This window comes from Camelus ferus, chromosome 1 (assembly GCF_009834535.1).
Source record: "Camelus ferus isolate YT-003-E chromosome 1, BCGSAC_Cfer_1.0, whole genome shotgun sequence".
In the NCBI taxonomy this organism is placed as follows: Eukaryota; Metazoa; Chordata; class Mammalia; order Artiodactyla; family Camelidae; genus Camelus; species Camelus ferus.
The window spans coordinates 55,629,878-55,649,049 of NC_045696.1; the positions used below are offsets into that span (position 1 = coordinate 55,629,878).

Below are 19,172 nucleotides of genomic sequence, written 5' to 3' on the forward strand. Positions count from 1 at the left end.
CAAAGCTTTTTCATATTTTACTACAGAGGTACTTCCGATGTATTATTAGCTAATATATAATTTGTAAACTGCTGATTCAGATCCTACACGTACAAAATCATTTTACAAAAATGCTCTAAAAACTAGGAGACAACCTGTTGTCTGCTGGGCTGTCCCTGGAAGGCGTCTCTGGGCAGTGGCCCCCACTGCAGAGAGGCAGCAGCGGCACCGCGGCCACTCCCCGTCTGACACTGTCCTTCTGCCACCTCTTCAGCCCCAAGCTCCCTGCGTCCTGAGTCTTCACCTTTCTCCCCCTCCTTCAGCCTTTTCCTCACCTGGGACCCACCTCTTCACAGGTGACCACGTAGGATAAATGAGTAACAAAATATGTCTTCATCCTTTCCTCCCCTGGATGAGAACAATTCTGGTTCTCTGGGACATTCAGCAATCTTAATTTCCCAGGGCCTTTTTTGTCCTAGAAAATAGGTACCACTTCAAACTTAAATCTCCTTCCACCAGAGTTCTCAATTAGCCTTCAGGGTATCTATGAGTAGCCCTTCGACACTTGGTCCTTCAAGGATCTGCATTACACTATTCAACCCTCATGATCAAAACAGCCAAGAAAGCTGTCTTGTTACAGTTGTTTCACATTCCGTACCACCAGGAGCTCTGCTAAGAAAATACAAAAAAGGAGAATTCAGCTCAATAACTGGCTGCAACAAGTTCTTCAGGTGTGCTACTCGGGGAAGTCTAGGCAAATTATTGCAATCAGATATTCAGTTCCTCCAAACGGCAGCAGAAGGTCCTGGTCATGGGCCAGACCAGAAATCCACTGTGATGTTGATATATAAAGGATTGTAATCCACAGAGAGTAATTTGTAATCACAACTGCTCAACCCATCTGTTTTCCAGACTTGTGACACCTGATGTAAGAGCTTCATCCTAAAGATAAAACGAACAAATGTGAACAATAAGATAACAACGTAATATCCATTGCCACTGCTTTTTGCCTTGCCACAAAGTCTGGCAAAAGCATCTTTGCAAATTATTGCCTTTGTTGGGTTTCCTACTGCAGAAGTTTATTTTCCCCACCTAAGGTAATGGACACCAATAACAGCCTGGTGTTCACGGGTCTGTGTAAGACCCTGAGGACCATTGATGAGAAGAGTGCTGTACGCAGTTAGCCCCAGTCTACAGGACAGAAGGACATACAATGATCCATGTCATCCACTGCTGACAGGTCCTTTGATAAGCTTCAAGGGATCTATGAATCCTCCCAGGTTACTGGGACAACTTCATGTCCGCAAGCAAGGAGGGGACAGAGCTTTCAAAAGAGTCTCAAACAAAAATATGAAAACAAATATATGTATGTACATGCACGACTGGGACACTGTGCTGTGCATCAGAAATTGACACATTGTAACTGATGGTACTTCAATTTAAAAATTTTTTAAATTAAAAAAAAGGAAGTCTCAAACAAAGTTAGACAGTATGCAGAGAAGGCTGAATGAAGCGGCACCTAACTTCATAAGGGACCCCGGGAGGGGTGGCAGAGAAGGTAAATGTGACCAAGGCTTAAAAGAGAAGAAAGTCACCAAATGGAGAAGGTGAGGGAAAGGACACCCAGGAAAAGAGACCTCCCTGTGCAAGACACATACATGCCTAATAGGATGCATCTGAAGAAGAAGTAATTGTGTGGCCAGAGCCAGGGGATGCAGGGAGAGGGGTGGGTGGTAAGCTGAACTGGTCTCTAGGAGCTTAGCAGTGAAAAGCACACATTTCAATTACAACAACAATGTAGATGGAGACCAGAGGCATAAAGTTGAGCTAAATAAAGTCAGAGGAAAATACTACAGTGTGGTTTCATTTATATAAAACTGAATAATATGCAACACTAAACAATCTTTTGTATAGGGACGCAAACACATGGAAAAACAAGAAAATCGAGAAACAGCAGAAATAATTATAATTATCACCAAAATTCAGGCAAGTGTTACCTCTTGGGGTCGGGGGAGGATACAGGATTAGGAAGGGCCACACAGGTAATGGGCAGAAACTGGCTAGGGGACACCGCCAGTGTTCATGGTATCAAAGACTCTTCAGCCCTTTCATACAGTTTGTAAGTATTCTTTTGTATCTACTCATTAATTACTTTTTTTAATTTAAAGAGAAAAATGCACACCTATAGGCAAAGACTCAAAAGGCACATGGAAAAAAGAAACAGTGTTTTGTTAAAGTGGTAAAGGGTTAGTTTTGGTCCTAATAAACGGGCTAAAAGCCTTTTAATACTGTTTGAAAATGTAGACTCTAACAAAAAGGCAAAAGCCCTTTAACACAGTTTTAAATTTTAGGGAAAAAAAATCAGAACAAAGAAATGCAGATTTTTTTCAGTCATAGCCCCTAAAAGAACTAGTTTATCAGTCAGGATTCCTAAGTGAAAAGGTTAATTCCTGGAGCAGGAAAAGTAGGTGAGCCTAGAACACCTCATCACACCAGAGCCCAGGGAAAAATAGCTCTCAAAACCACTGCAGTTATGTCAAAGGATTCAGGAGCCAGCTTCAGGAAGAGCCCATTCGCCAAAGATAAGACAATCTGAGCAGCAAAAAGAATGTTAACTCCATCCAGAAGGATGGGGAGAACATCACCTCATTCTGAAATGATAAATCAGTGCTGATTCTTTCCCTTTTTATCCTGCCTTTTCTATAAGAACCATTTCCCAGGGCACTCAACAGATGAGGAAGGCACATCAATTCTTTGTGGGAAAATCTATCTAATAAACACTAGAAGGAACGATGGAATATCAGAAGTTTACAATCCCTACTTGAATAATACATTTAGGCAACGATCACCAATGGCTGCTCAAACCACTGGGCGAAAGACTGATGGGGACCCTCACGATGACTGGATGGAGCCGACAACACCTGAACCCACAGATGGACTCTGTCACCACCAACATGTGCCCAGATGCCACGTCCTCTTCTTGGGGTACAAAATGAGATACATGGCACCACTGAGGAAGTGCTCCTGCCCCAAAACAGTACCAGAATGAGTGTTAAGTCTCCAGACTGAAGGTCCTATTTACAAGGACACGCAGAGGTCAGAAGCACAAATTAAGTTACAGCACAGGGATGCAGATGGCAAAACCCATGATGTAGGAAATCTCAGACAAATGACCTGGTTTATTCAATAAATAAATTACAAGGGGAAAAAAAGGAGGAGGGGGGAACCTACAGATTAAAGGAGACTTCAAAGGGAGCATCTAAATGTAATCTGTGGACCTTGTCTGATCTGAATAAGCCACCTGTTAAAAAAATTTTTTTAAGCATTTATGAGATAATTAGGGAAATCTGAACACTAACTGGGTATTTGATGACAATAAGAAAGCACTGTTATTTTTATTTAAGGTATGACAGTGGTATTACTGTTCTTTTTTTAAGGTTTTTTCTATTTTAAGAAACACTGAAGTATTTACACATGAAATGCTGTGATATCTGATTTACTTCTCAAGAAGCCCATGAGGGAGAAGAAAGTGGGAGAGAAGAGAGACCAGGAACTGATAACTGCTGAAGTCGGGTAGGGGCACGTGTGTGTGAGAACTCAACACCCCATTTCCTCTGCTTTTGAGTCTGTTTGAAAATTACCTTAATAAAAAGCTCTGAACACCCTACTTCAGGATGACACCTGCACCCCAATGTTCATAGCAGCACTATTTACAATAGCCAAGACATGGAGACAGCCTAAATGTCCATCAACAGATGACTGAATAAAGAAGATGTGGTATATTTATACAATGGAATACTACTCAGCCATAAAAACCGACAACATAACGAACGCCATTTGCAGCAACATGGATGCTCCTGGAGAATGTCATTCTAAGTGAAGTAAGCCAGAAAGAGAAAGAAAAATACCATATGAGATCACTCATATGTGGAATCTAAAAAAAAAAGCAACAAAAAACAAACAAACAAAGCATAAATACAAAACAGAAACAGACTCATAGACATAGAATACAAACTTGAGGTTGCCAAGGGGGCAGAGGGTGGGAACGGATAGACAGGATTCCAAAATTGTATAACAGATAAACAAGATTATACTGTATAGCACAGGGAAATACACACAAGATCTTATGGTAGCTCACAGAGGAAAAAATGTGACAATGAATATATATATGTTTATGTATAACTGAAAAATCGTGCTCTACACTGGAATTTGATACAACATTGTAAAATGATTATAAATCAATAAAAAAAGTTAAAAAAAAAAAAGCTCTGAACAAAATAAACGAGTTCATCTGATCAAATTCAGCATAGTACTATGGACAGGAGAAACCACACAGGGCGCCTGCCAGGCATGTGGATCCAGGACTTACCGTTCTATATTCACCTCATTGCCTTGGTCTCTCTTGTGGAAGATCATAGTATATTTACCCACTGCAAGCAGTGGCCGGATTATTTTCATTTTATGAAGCTCAACCCTGGAAAAATAACAGGGATTTAAAAAAAAGAAAGTCTATCCCACTTACCTACCACTAGGCACTTAAAAAAGAATCATCAGCAAAAATTTACACACATGTGCACATACAGAGTCACACATATCTTGACTATGGGGTATTAAAAAAAAGAATTTTTTTATAATGTTGGGCCTCAGACAATAAGTCCATAAAAGAATCACATTGAACATTTACTACTGGGGTACAAAGAAGATGTGTCACTTTACAGTTTGTTGTTTTCCAAAAACAACTGAGAAAGTACATTTTAAAAAACATGACAAGTAGGCGAATCAAGTTTCTTAGGATCCTTAATTCACTTAGTGCTTCCTTCTTTGACAAAGAAAGTAATGATTGTTAAAGGTCAGAATCTAGGTTCAAATCTAGACTTTGTTGCTTACAACCTTGGTGAGTCAGTTCATCATTCTAGGTCTAGGTTTCCTCACCTGTAAAATGGCAACAGTGCTACAGAGTTGATCGGACAGGCTCAAAGGAGACCGTCCTTGGGGAGCATGCTTTGCAAACTCTAAGGTACTGTATAAGTGCAAAAAGGGTGGTGCCTGTTGCACAGGTGAGTAAATAAGTATTCAGTAAAGAAATCTCAACCAACTTTCATGTACCAATCAGTTGGTTTATCCAGAGCATTAGTCAAGAACCACTCTGGATGCCATGATGTTCTCATCAAATGAAAGCAAGACTTGGGGCTCCCCTTTCCCTTGAAGCTGAGGAGCAACAGGAAAAAAGAGAGTGAAGATACATGATCAGTGCAAAATTCTACTAACCATCCTATCTGGGCAGAGAAGTGGGTTTGGGGAAGATGATGGGTACCGTCAACCCCTAGGCTTTGCTACTCCTGCCCTGAAACCTTGCAGGCACCCTCGGTCCACTTCCTAAGCCACGGCCACAAGGGCTGCTGCTAACGGGCTGGCCCGTGAAGCTGCCCATCCCTATGGCCGTTCCCATGCAGCCTTTGGTCAGGGAGACCCCTCCTGTCAGAAACATTCCAGAGACTCTCAGCCTAGACACAGGAAAAAAGATCAACATGGAGCCCTGGCTTCTTCATGCCGAAGCAACGAAATATCTCCGGTAGTCACAAATCTATTAATTTCAGAACCTCAGCTGAGAGATTTCCTTTCCAAGAGGCAACAAGAAGAGGAAAGGGGTCTCTTAATAAAAAGGCCTTGTTATTACAAGTCTGAAGATCCTGGCCCCCAGCTCTTGAATAATTACTTATGTCTGGGAGCTAGGGATACCCACAACCATCTGGCCACGAAACCCAAGTTCAGGAAAGGGGGCTGACAGAGGAGACCAGACATATCTCCGGTGGATTCCCCCAAGCAGAAAAGAGTCCAAGAGAATCTGAGAGTCGTGCCAGCAGCTCGGATTCAGGCCTGGGAGTCAGGCCAGCAGCTGCTCCCCCAGCGTGTGGGGCTGGCTCATGTAGGAGGACACCCTGGTCTGCTTCAGGGCACGCAATGCCTCACAGGCTGCTAGCATTCCCTGCTCCACACATAGGGAACTGCCAGGGTCGCCTAGAGTCTGAGAGAAAACATAGGCTTCTAACAGGCCCTCTGGCCACTTTCCTCAAATTACAGCTTTGCAGACACCCTGCAGTTTGAGACTTTTCATTCACTGGCAAGACCCTGTCTCAGTAAGGAATATCCACTGACAAGTCCACAGAGACCTCCATCAACACTCCTGGACCCCAAACACCCACAAGCCAGGACAAGATCACCTTCCACCATTTCTAAACTGTCAGTGGCAAAGAACAATTTGGGCCACCCTGCCCTCCCCCCACTCCCTGCCACCCCTGAAGCCCAAGTCGGACCCTCATGACCTGCTGGACTGGCATCTACAGAAACCATACACACCCACTGCTAGGAGAGCCCCGTGAAGGGACATGTCTCTGTTGTTCACCTGAGTCTGAGGTCATCGTCTTCGCCTCCCCATCCCCAGTAGTTGTTAGAGAATCCATTCACCTTGAAAAATTGCTCTCGGCTTAGGGCAGTAACACCCCCAAAATATCCACTGTAACGTAACCTGGAGCCAAAGAAAGGAGAGAAAAGACCATTAGCACAAAGCCCTTTTGTTCTCCACAGAAGCTTCAGAAGTCTCGCATTGCAGGGCTGGCATTCTAGGACACTTTGAAGACTGTGCACTTTCATCCATCCACTCCTGCTTGACATCCACCTCCCCACGTTCCCGGCCTTTTGTCCTCTGTCTAGACAAGTGCTCACATCTGCTCACTAAGCAAGGTGCCACCCACCAGTTATTGTTAATGTTTGTGTGCAGAGGTCTACCTGTAAATGTGCACTAGAACATCAGATCTGGATGATGGATTTCATCTCATGGGCCAATCAAATGAACAGTAGTGGCTGCTAAGGGTAGTAGGTTAAGAAGGATTCTGAGGCTGCATCCAGGTTCAGCATGTGAATGTCATAATGAAAATACTGTTTTTTTGACTTTTACTTTTTTTAGAGAGAGAGTGGGGTTGAGAACAGAAGACAGCTCCTGTACATACTTTGAATGTAAACCTCCACCTTTGTGCATGCAAATCTCTATCTCAGAGTCTGTTTCCTGGAAAACTCAACATACCTCAATAACCCCGAGGTTTCTGGCTTGGGCAACTAGGTAGGTGACGGTGCCTTTCACAAAAATAGGATATACAAACCAATAATTAGGTTTTGAGAGGAAGACAATAAATTATGGTTCGGATAAGCTGAATTTGAGATACCCTTGGGGCTTCTGCCAGTGGCAAAAAGGATACAGGGTACAAGTTCAATACAGAGGAGTGGCAACAGATACAGCTTTTGAAATCAGCTGCCAAGAGGTGGTACCTGAAGGCATGAGACTAGGAAAAAACTGCCCAAAGACAATGTAGTAAGTGAAAAGATAAGAGTACAAAGGGCAGAGCTGGGGAAATACCAACAAGGAAAAGGGGAAAGAGAAGAGGTCAACAGGTGCCAGTCAGAGAGCACTGCCCACTCATACAGAGCTCATGGATTACTAAGAAATAAAGACATGCCTTGACTAGAACACTGTAGCAATTCAGAAACGCAAATGAAGGCAGCCTAATAACTTGGATGTTACCGAATAAAAAGAGGTGACTATATGGAGGATCTCTAACTTTAACTTCAGTTCAAAGCATTCCAGGACTAATTAAATATTTCTGCTTTTCCAGATAAGGAGAAAAACCAAAAGGAAAGCTCAGTAAACATGTAGACACTTCCTATGTAACAGGTGGAGTCCCGAAGACTAATCTGTAGCTCAGCTGTTCATTTCCATGCTCTGAGTATAGACATGGAGGACACTTGTTTAACCCATAATGGAAACTGATTTACTTATATACCTCCAACCTAAAATTCTGGAAAATGACAACCCAAGACAACCAAAAGGAACAAAGTGCTCAGAAGGCAGCTATTACTGACCAAGGACGGCCACTGCAGCGACCTGTTGCTATGGTTACTGGACTCATCTGACAAGGAAGGGATTCCTAAGCTACCTGACAACCAGCAGCCTCATCAGGACACTGAGTAGAATGACTGTCCAGGCATAACCGGCCACGCACCAACCAGAGGCCACCAGGAGGGAAGCAGCACTGGTGCTTTGGTAGTGATCCACCACATAATGACTATACGCTGTGCAAAACGGCTGACTGAACACTGTAATAAGTAGGCCCTGCCCTCCCACAGTGTATGATCTAACACAAGAGGTGAACATGATCGGGGTTCTGAGGAAGGAGATGCCACATGTCAGGTCAGGGGGCCTAGGAGGATTCAGACAGGTAGAAAATGGGGGAACTTCCGGTGATCAGAACTCCACGAGGAAAAGCAAAGAGGGAGAAAAGTGCAGGCCATCTGAGGAGCACCTGGAAACCAGTCCAGCTGCAGTGGGAGGTGCAGGAGACCAGTTGGAAGGAGAGGTTAAAGAACTCTCAGTCTCTCAAGTACCTCTTAGATGGCAAATGTCTACGTGTTTATTGATCTCTGCTTCTGGTTTTTCTTATCTAGAAAATCATGAATATTTGATTGGCCCTGAAACAGTTTTATTTTTAAAGGGCTGTAAGGCCCAAGGGTGGGGAAAATGTAGCCATAAAGTAACAGTAGAGTCCTTGTAGAAAGCTGGCAGTAAAATTTGCCACCAGTTGGTACCTGACCCACAGCCAGTGGGATAAACCAGATTTATTTCTGTCTTCATCAGAGTCTGAGACAAGGTACTTTAACTTCTTCCCTCTGCATGTGTATAAAGTGAAACTACTTCTTGCACTTAGCATCATACTCGCGGGGCAGTTGTGACAATGAATAGTGTGCTGACCAAAGCTCTGTGGCGCAGGGACACACGGCTACCAGCAGGGGGCAGACACTTCAGCTGCCTGCAAATGCACCTGCCAGCAGCTAGAGGAACTTTGCCCAAAGGAACAAAGTAAAGTGGCCAAGGGCAACCCCTACATTACCTATGCAAACCTCCTCTGGATCACAGAAGATAAGGCAGTTTACACTGATACATATGATAAAGTAGAAAAATATAAATGACAAGCCAGGACCAGAGGAAAACTGAAATCAGATAAAAGATTCAAATAGGAAACATTAGAACTCTGATCTGCAAATAAGATTCTTTTCAGTTTCTAAAAGATGACCATGGATTTGGCTTAGAGCTTCTTGCCTCCAGATCAAAAGATGAGACACATTCAATCACCTGGTTCACATTAAGAAAACCGCCAGTTACTCAAGGAAGACAAAGGCTTCCTGGTATCTAGTTACAAAAAGAAACATCTGGCCGGTTATAATAGTAAGTTAAAACAGCAGGATTCATACAGGGGCTGTTTTCAGTCACACTGAAGTTTCACTCAAAATCGGTTCCCAGCAGAAATGCCCAAGACTTCATTTTCTTGTGGTCCAGCTTAATGCAAAGATAAAATCTAGAATCCCAAGAAAAGGCCCGTCCTTAATACGATCCTGTGTATTCACACTCCAAAAATGAACAACAACAAAAAAATCCCAAGTGGTCGTCATTTCTGACCACAGATGTTTAGAAAGCCTGGGTAATGGGAAGTCATCGTCTAGGTGAAGGGTCTGAAGCACAGGTATTCTGGATTGTAGAGAGTGACACCTCATCACCAACAAGTGAGCAGATGGTTGGCATGCTTCTGAAAATACCGAGGTACCAGAAAGCAACACCTCCAGATAATGATTAAGATCAAGTTCCCCAAAGGAGAACATCCTGAGATTCTCTCCCAGGCCCTTCCCCTGCCCCCCGGCCCCAGTGCCCGTGGAGTAAGGAGGCAGGAACGTGGCATCTTCCCTGAGCTGCTCCATCCCACACACTACAGGCCACCTGAACTGAGTTTTCTCCTGTCACTCTCTGGCTGTAATCATGTATCAGCAGCTCCCTAATTCCTTCCACAGGAGCCCAAACTCCTGACCAGACTGAACAAGGCCTGCAGAATCTGGCTGCCGTCCACCCTCACCTCTTGCCTCTCCTCCCTCTGCCATCCCAGACGTTCATTCTGCAGCACTAACAAACTACCCATACTTCCCCCAAAACTGTGCCATGATCTCCCTCACTTCCATGTCTTAGAACGCTGCCGGGAAGCTGCCATTGACTCCACAAGATGAAGGGGTCATGTTCCCTGAGCAACAGCTTTAAACCCTTCCCTAGGTGTTTCTTCAAGATGGGGCGCTCTCACCCACTGTAGCTTATTCCTATTATGTAGCTTTGTTTATTATATCCCACACCTCACAGCGGGGCTGGGCTTAAAGTCAGTACCTGAGGAAAAAATCACCTGTGGGCAGTACTAATCTGGGGAATCTCTTAAACAATCCAAAGTGGGAAACCTGCACAAAAAGAACAACATGGAAACCAAGACCAGGGGAGGTATCAAGAGATTCACAGTTTCCATCTGGTGCTCACTTCCCAGAATAGACACTGGTGGAATCTCTTGTATTATTTTACGGTTTTATAGTTCTCTCTCCTCTCCTCTCCTTGTCATCACCAAATGCTTCCAGTTGAATCTGCAGAAGCGAAGTATAAAACGGACACACCTCCACCGCAGGTCTGTCCCCCACACCAGCACACCACAGGGAGCTGTGTGAGGGCAGGCACTCAGCCTTATTCAGATTGCTCTCAGGGCCCCTAGCTCAGTAAGCACCCCACATAAGAGCACCCACGAAGGGCAGGGCTTGAGGGAAGCGGACAGGTAAGTGTGCACACATATAAGCAAACACACAGTTTTCCTTGTGGAGAATTTTCTTGGTCACTGTTTTCCCTCAGTTGTTCTTGAATAGCAGCTGGCTTAAAACAAGGTGGAAAAGCAGCTCCCCCTCCCCTGGCAGGAGAGGGGCCGGAAACGAAGACAGGTGTGATGGGGCCAGGCTCTTCCCACAGCGGCTCTGAGAAAGAGCTTGTCCTGGGTGTCCTGGCTCCTGAGCAGACTACTTGATGGATATGCCGTCCCCACTCTCCCTCCAAAGCCTGGAAAGATGCCACTGTCTGCAAAGAGTCCCACAAACGAGGCCTAAACGTTGCCCTCGGGGGCACACTCGCTGCCTCCCGGAGGCAGAAGTCAGGGTTAGACAGATGAGTCACTTGAGTTCTACTCGTTGCAGAGCGCTTGCGAAAGTTCCACCAGGGAGGCGAAGGCAGGTGAGGCAACGCTTGGATTATTTTCCCTCTCCTGCTCACTCCCTTCCGTCTTTGTGATCCTCTGCCAAGGCTGTTGTAATTTCTCTAATTCCTGTTTTGAACTTTAGGTGGCAGATTATGGACCATTTTTCCTATTTCTCATTTTCCACAGACACCCCGGACACCATGTCTGCACAGCCTCCTCGACCCAAGCAAGCCGTGAGCAGAGCCACCTTACCTGTACCCAGTGCTGTTCCTGCCAACCACCAGATGCTTGGGCTGGTCCTCACACTTGTAAAGGTTCAAATCATTCTCGGGCACCAGGTCCACATCATGGAATATAAAGCAGTCCCAATTTTCTTCCTTGAGAGCTTCTAGATAGCCCACATTCAGGAGTTTGGCACGATTAAACTTTTTACTTCCAGCCTATAGATAAGGAAATTAAAACCTGAGAAGCTTTAAAAGACAAGATCTGACACTGTGCCCTTCTTCAGCGCAGATGCAGGAGCTGGTATTATCCTTGCCAACTCACAAAACTATCTATATGACATGAAAACAGACCCTTTGTTTTTCTCCTTACGTTTCATATAAACTTATATTCCATAACCTAAAAACACCTTGAAATGAGGAGTTGCTGTTTAATGGGTTTAGAATTTTGGTTTTGCAAGATGAAAGATTAGCTGAGATGAGTTGCCCAATACTGTGAATACACTTAACACTACTAAAGTGTATGATAAAAATAAGATAGTAAATTTTACGTTATGTGTATTTTACCATAATTTTTAAAAAAAAACCATAGTTTAAAATACAAATAAAATAATTCAAAAAAATTTTTAAACATACGTTTATTTATTCCATGTAAAACTACAAAACCTGTCTTACATACGAGTCATGTCAGTTATCACTGCTTCACTGTTCGACTCTCAGCTAATCTCAACCTACCCCATGGAACTAATTTACACTAAACTTCTAAAAAATATAGCTTGCCAGAAAGGATCAAGAAATCTTGACCTACACACAGAAAAGGTTACCGCCAATTTCCAAAGCTACTTAAAAATCTTGCGGAATCACTGTAACAGAATCCTGCTTTAACACTTAATGGAAGAAGCTAATCCTCACAGTGGCCTTACTGGGGTTTGCCATTGGGTAAGAAAAGAACACAAATCAACCAGTACTCTAATCAAAGCTATCGTAATGAAAAAGTGTTTTACAGTATTAATTTTTTCATGGCTCTTAGGATCAAATTCCTTAAGAATAAATTCCAGTTCAATGAACAGTTTATCACAACAAAAGTACAGGCAGTTCTCAAAACTCACCATAGCATTTTCCTAAAAAGAGTTAACACAAAGCAGACATATTTTTCCATTCATAAAAATATTATATGCTGGCAGTTGCTACCCTGAGTAAGAACTCTGAATGACTAATAATGCTAAAAACAATTATGAACCAATATAATAGTAAAATTTTGTTTCAAATCCTTAAAAAAATGGGCATAGATGTACTATGTATACACACACTGATTTTCAAGAGCCTCAGTTTTTATAAAGTATACACTGCAAAGCTGCATCCTTTGACTTGTCAAAAGTTTTCTTGAAACAAATATTACCAGTTATAACCAACATTAGGCATGTAGTTAATGATTTTGCTTGCATTCTAAGCATTTGCAAGGATTGAGAGGGAATTATTTGGATGGCTCATGATAATTTGGAAAAGCTAGCCATGGATATTTATGTTGATATCTTATTTTTCTTTCAATAAATGTTAGTATCAAGTAGAGGCATCTGAGATCACCACTCCACCTAGAGCTCACCTCCTCAAGAGCGACCTGCACTTTTACTCACTGTGTTTCTACTAAATCATGTGTTTCTACTAAATCATGCTTCTGGAGGCCAAACAAGAGACTCAAAAAAGTGAAAACTTAGCAAAATGCTTTACATAATAGTGGCAAAGTTAAAGGCAAAAAGGTGGAGACAGTCATAGAATTCCATGGCAGTTAACACACAGTAATCGGTCAAATCCTCTGTCTAGATCCCTACTGAATAGCCATGTTCAATAACAAAACCCAATTTCAGCATCTCATCGTGGCTAAGTTCCTGAGAGAGAGGAAGGAGTGGAGGCAGAGTCCAGTCTGCCTCCCGCACTCACCTGGTGGATGATGTAGACGCCATACTCCAGCTGCTGCCTCTGCAAGAAGGGGTGAAGGTGTTTGAGCAGGTACAGCAGGTGCTTCTCTCTGTTGCGATGTGGAATGAGGATGGCGACCCGCTGCGAAGCCCTGCACTCCTCAGGGTGATACCGGCCTCTGTGCACTTTGGGGTTTTCTGCCTGTACTTCCTCCAGAGTGAGGTCTGGTTTGAAGACGAGCTTGATCTTGCCCTCTACAGTGAAAACAGGACACAGGAAACGATAGGACCGAGCTCACCAAGGGCTGATAGGCTTACAGGAGTAGCACGTCACGCACTTCGAATGTTGCCTGGCATGCAGTAAGCGCTGTATGAATGTGGGCTTTTATTACTTTAAAGCCTCATTTGGTCATGAACCATAACCACAGAACCATGTGACTCAGGTTCCTGGCTGCAAAAGCAGGCACATGACATAGAAGAACATTCCCTTGAGGCTGGGGAACGAACCCTGGCTCTATGACTCATCAGTGAGTAGGAGATCCACTCTGTCCTGATGGGCCTGGGGAATAGCAGAGGCCAGGGCTGGGTAACTTCAAATGTGCTCTCACCTCTTTTCCTTCTCAAAATTCCAAAGGAGGGTGAAGTCTCTTAAAAACCAAGAACATTCCACAGAATTGAGCTCTCAGACAAGGCCCTTTCCCCTAAGGTCCCTCCAGAAGCTCTTGGGAGCTACTCTAACTCCCTGAAGGTAAAACAGAGAAAGGAAATAGGAAGTGGCCTCCCCACCTAACGCACCAGTAACAGGTATGTGCCACAGTGCAAGGACTCTCCCAGTGTTCCACGGCAGCAGAAATCCGCAACGGGGCATCTGCTCAGCAAGTCTAGACACAGCCCGACTGAATGAAACCCGAGGACCATCCATGGTAACCAGTCTCATGCAAGCTTTTGAAGATAAGGCTGAAGCCATGGACCCTCCCGTTTGATCTGAATTAACAGGGACAACAGACTGGTAAGAGAGGAGGCAGAGCTCTGTTTAGGAAACAGAGCCACACTTTTTAAAACTCCATGTGTACCAGTCAGGCTATAAAATCTCAAGATGCCTGCAAGTTGTGCTATCCTCTTCCGAGCAAACCAGTCGCCTGCCCTTCCTCTGTTGTCACTGTGTACTGCTGCACGTGATCATCCCCTACATGGGCTGCTTAGACCAGGCTCTAGAGTCTGTGAAGTGGCAGGAGGACTCTGCCCCACAGTGCCAAGAGCAAATGACTGCTTCCAGCCACCTAAAACTGACCTACAAGAAAAAGCCTTTCCTGAAGGGTCTGCACACGAGACATGGAGCCAGCAGGCAGTAATGCCCTAGAAACAAACAGTAAGAAAAGGAGTTACAATGAAAGACAAGCTACCAGAGCTGCTGGGAGACAATGGGGCGGCTGTTGAGACAGTTTCCCGCGTAGCCTGTTCACAAACCCCATCATCCAAGTGAACCTGACCATGTCTTGGTTCTTGGCCCCGAAAGAGCCCCACGTAACAGGTCTGACGTAAACCAGTCTCCCTGCTCACTTTCTCACTGTTCTAACTTTTTACGAGCCTAACTTTCCAGTGCCCGCTTCCACTCACTCTAGCAGCCTCCCTTACTGCCTCCGTGACATTTTCTCAAGTTTTGTACCTCCTTGGGTCACCAACGGCACATCTTAATTTGTCACTACTTATGTCACCCTCTTGATCCATACTCAGGACTGACTGTGTCACTGCCCATCTGTTTTTACAGATGCATTTGTTGTTTAAATATGTTGAGAGGATTTTGAACAAGGGAGATGATACAGTCAGATCTGCATCTCAGTAACTCATTTTCCTAGCTCAACTTGTGTAATTTGTGAGCAGAACAATTTCCCTCCACCAAACACTCAGGAATAATGTTTTTGCTTTTCTGTGACTGAGTAAAGAGAAGCAGCATTCCAACATGAGCACAGTTCAAGTCTACCATGCAGTTAGGAGAGAGGGTCTGCAGGTTTTGTTCAGCTTAGAGCAAGAAGCCTCCGCAGAGCCCCAGGCTGCCCCACAGAGAGCTAGTTAAGTGTCCGCAGAGAGCCACCTCTGTAGGACCAGGGAAGGGCTCTGGACTTCACAGAGCTACAAAGGACCACCCTGCCTTCATCCTGCCTGTGTGCTGTCTCCCAGGGGAAAAAGGCGAATGTGGGAACAATACACTGATCAGCAATCAAGAGAAACAAAACAGCAGTCAACAGAAACAAAGCCAGGCACACAGGGAGCATAAGATTACTCTGGGGCAGTCCCAGAAATCTCCCTGGGAGAGAAGTAACCTAAACTAGATTTTTGATGACTAAACAGGATCCACCAGGCAGACATGGCCTGAGGAAAGGCATTCTGGAAAGACACTCAGAGGACTATCGGGGGAATTATGACGTCTTAGATGTCTGGAGAAGCAGAGGTCTGACTGAACCTCTGTGGGTTACATGTAATATTCGCCGTGGAGCTTTCCCTCTCTAACTAAGGTGCTCCCTAAAACCAACTTACTGTTCATTTAGATTGAAAAGCAAGACATCAAAGAGGAATCAAAATGGACAACGTACTTAAGAAATAAGCACAGTTTTACACTAGGAAAGACAACACCGAAAACATACTGTCCTATCCCTTGACTCCATACTTTGCACCAAGGGGATGCTAAGAGATGTGACCCGATGGAGGCTTGGATGTGCTGGCACTTCTCCACCTGTGCTCGGTAGGTGCCAGGAGAACATGCCCAGGCCAGCCTGCTGGTGCCAGGAGGAGAGTGAGACACTTGGAGCAGAAACACCAGCCTAGATCAACTGACCCCCAGTTCATCACATGTGCCTACTGACATCTGGTGCTGAGACTTCTGGGGCTGGATGGTAAAACTGGGGGTGTTCATATAATTAACACTATACATCAGCAACAGACCCCAGCTCACCAACATAGTGTTGAGCAACAGAAGCCAGACACAAAAGAGTACATGGTGCATGTCTCCAATTATGTAAAGTTCAAAAACAGGAAAAATCTAATGAATGGTGTCAGCATGTTGAAGTCAGGGTAGTGACTCAAAGAGGAGAACTTCTGGGGCTCTGGAAACATTCCATTTCATAATTTACATGCCGGGCACACAGGTCTATTCATTTTGTGACACCTAAGTGAGCCGTACACTTCTGACTTTTGTACTTTCCTGTACATTTGTTATGTTTAGAGAGTTTGTATGCTACTTGTGAAAAAGAAAAAATTAACACTTACTGAGGTATGGAGACACAGAAGGGCAGCTGTCAAGGTCTGCTTTTTTCACAGACGCTTCATCCGTCACAGTTCCTTTCTTCCCCGAAACGTTGCCCTTGTTGAAATTAGCCAGGAGATCCTTTGCTTTGGAGATCTTTTGAATAGCACCCACAAAGTAGTAACTGGTGGCCCACCCAACCACTGTCAGGCATAAGGTGAAAAACAACAGGAATTGGGATTTGTAGGAAAGGTGGAAAGTCACGTTGAAGCTCATGTCTTTTATTATCTGAGCAGTGGGTGTGTCTCGGTCTTGCTGCAGGCAGGAAGCTTCAAGTTCAGCTTTTCCAGTCCGACTGCAAACCTGATGACCAGGGACAGTGCAATGCCTGCTCTTGCTCGGTAGTTCTGCTCCAACGATCTCTAAAATGCAACCACAGAGACATGCTATTTCAAATGGAAATCCTAGCCTGAAATGATTCACATCAGCACAAACTGAAAACCCATCCCCAGCCAATCCTGACTTACAGTAATAAGAGTTCTCCAACAAAGATTCAGAAATTTTGGAGGTAGACAGTTCCAACCATCACAGGTAGACAGTCCCAACCACTCTCTCCGGGCTATTAACCCAGCTGTCAGTCAACCCAGAAGAAAAGCCATTTCCGGATGTTGCAGAGGAGGAGAAGGCAAAGAAGAGACAGGCAATGCCTCCCCAGCTCTGAACTGGCACAGCCTCAAATTCAGCCCTGATGGTTCGCTTCCTTAGTTGCCACTTCCTGGTACAGCTTTAAGAGAAGGTAACGACGTGTGAAATCTTGTTCCAGAGCATGTTTTGACCCAAAGAGAAAATAAGGGAAAAGACAAAGCTATTTTTGGAAGAGCTAGAAAAACATTTTCCTTTACAGCAGCAAATGAAAAACAAAGGATTTTTCAGTTATAAACTTTATATTCACAATGAGGCAGAGGCACAGGGCACATCCCAGCAGGTGAGGGAGCGGGCAACAACACAAGAGAATGCCCACGCAGGAGGTGGCACAGCTGCGACAGTAACGGGTAGAACTACTGCACAGGGTTTAAGATCTGGGGTTTGGGTTTAGACAGAAACTACAGCTCCACCACACATCAGCTACGAAACCCCAGCCAGTCACTTCACTGAGCCTTGGACTCATCGTGAAGTGGGGATAAAAACAGTACCTTCCTAGAGAGGACACTGTGGGACTGGAGGACCTAATACACTAATACATAAAGTGTTAGCCACCTGCTAATGCACAGTTAGTGCCCACTAAGGGCTGACCGTCACTGCTGTGACTGTCATGTTATTTCACACTGAATGACTCTGGTCCAGGGGTGACCACCAGGCAGACACACTGGGGGCTGCCAGGACCACTGCTCTGTATTCCTGTCAGGGGATGAACTGCCATTCTGACTTCATACGTCAACAGCACGTAGTGAGAGAGCACGGATTCACCTCAGAGAGGTGGCTATGCTCTCAGCTAAAATTCAGTGAAACAAAATCCCAGTTTCTGAGGCCACACAGCTGAGGGCCCTCCCTGGACCATGGTAAATGTCCTAAGGTGACAAAGTCTACTTGGTGAGGCCCCACATCCTCTCTGCACCACCAAAACCATGTCTCTCCTCAAATTCTAAATGCATTATTAGAAGACTGTGGAAAATGCTAACGCCAGGACACTGATAATCTCCACAGCCAAACATATTCTCAATTAAACGGACAGAATGGAGACCAAACTATTTTCTGTGCCAAAATAACACAAAAACACATACAACTAAATCTTAAGTAACAAAGAGAAAAACAGAAAATAAACTCTGTATGTGCAAAACTATAGAAATAAGAAAACTCTAGAAATAAAATATAGCTGAAAGCTAGCAATAATTGTATTAGGAGTATGGGATTAGCCAGGGGTGTTTTTTCTCTTTTCTTTCATTTTTGGAATTCTGTATGATATACTTAGGTGCTTTTGTAATAAAAACAGAGTTGTTGATTTTTCAAATGAGATGTGGGGATGTGGTACTTTACTGTGAAAAACAAAACAACCTCAGCAACTCTCAAGATAGCCTCATACTTATGTAAGGTTGGTAGTCCAAAAGTGGAGCTTGAGGTGAGCCTGAGGGAAACCCAGAAAGCATTCCTCTCTAGACACAATGTCATAAACAGAGGCTAGGTTCCTGGGTCAAACGACAAAAGAAGAGTTTGACCCAGGAAGCAATTAAACAGTATGGCCTGTGTTCAGGGTCTTCTAAAGGTATCACAAGTAAGTGCAGCAGGTAGTAATAACTAACTGAAGATTAATCATTAATAAGAAGAGGGATTCATTTGTGCATTTACTCTGTGCCATGCACTGGGGCTAAACCACTTGTATGGACTTAGCTGCAGGTGGCTTAAATGCTAGAATTGGCTATAGTTTTTGATAAAAATCTCAATCTTGGAAAGTTTAGACTGGGAACATTGCTTTTCTAAGAGCTGTTTACAGAAGAATGAATGACCTGACAGAGAAACTCGCTGGCTTAAGGGACTTCTGATCAAGGAAGTACTGCAGTGTTAGAGCAAAAGGGACCAGAAACCACACACATTCCAGCCCCCTCATTTTAAAGAGGGAGGAAGTGTGTTTCAGACAGCTTTTAAAACCTACCCAACAAGTAGCAAGTTAGGAACAATCACGGACTAATATTGCTGAACTGCAGCCCATGGAATTTATCCAAAGATA

The 19,172-nt window shown here is 44.2% G+C and overlaps 1 protein-coding gene across 8 annotated transcripts in view; it reads right to left on the minus strand.

Moving 5' to 3' along the window:
* Window positions 1–19,172, minus strand: part of B4GALT4 (beta-1,4-galactosyltransferase 4) — a 26,874-nt gene continuing 7,702 nt past the window's right edge. For 6 of the 8 annotated variants that reach the window (XM_032479751.1, XM_032479764.1, XM_032479733.1 and 3 more), the window contains 6 exons: window positions 16,474–16,872; window positions 13,232–13,464; window positions 11,325–11,512; window positions 6,383–6,505; window positions 4,349–4,453; window positions 1–921 (listed from right to left, as the gene is read on the minus strand). In XM_032479751.1, the coding sequence (XP_032335642.1) occupies window positions 789–921; window positions 4,349–4,453; window positions 6,383–6,505; window positions 11,325–11,512; window positions 13,232–13,464; window positions 16,474–16,726 (1,035 nt within the window). In that variant the 5' untranslated portion in view covers window positions 16,727–16,872 and the 3' untranslated portion in view covers window positions 1–788. Of the gene's footprint in view, window positions 922–4,348; window positions 4,454–6,382; window positions 6,506–11,324; window positions 11,513–13,231; window positions 13,465–16,473; window positions 16,873–16,977; window positions 17,199–19,172 lie in introns of those variants that run through there. The other 2 variants (XM_032479771.1, XR_004319961.1) reach the window with 2 other exon arrangements.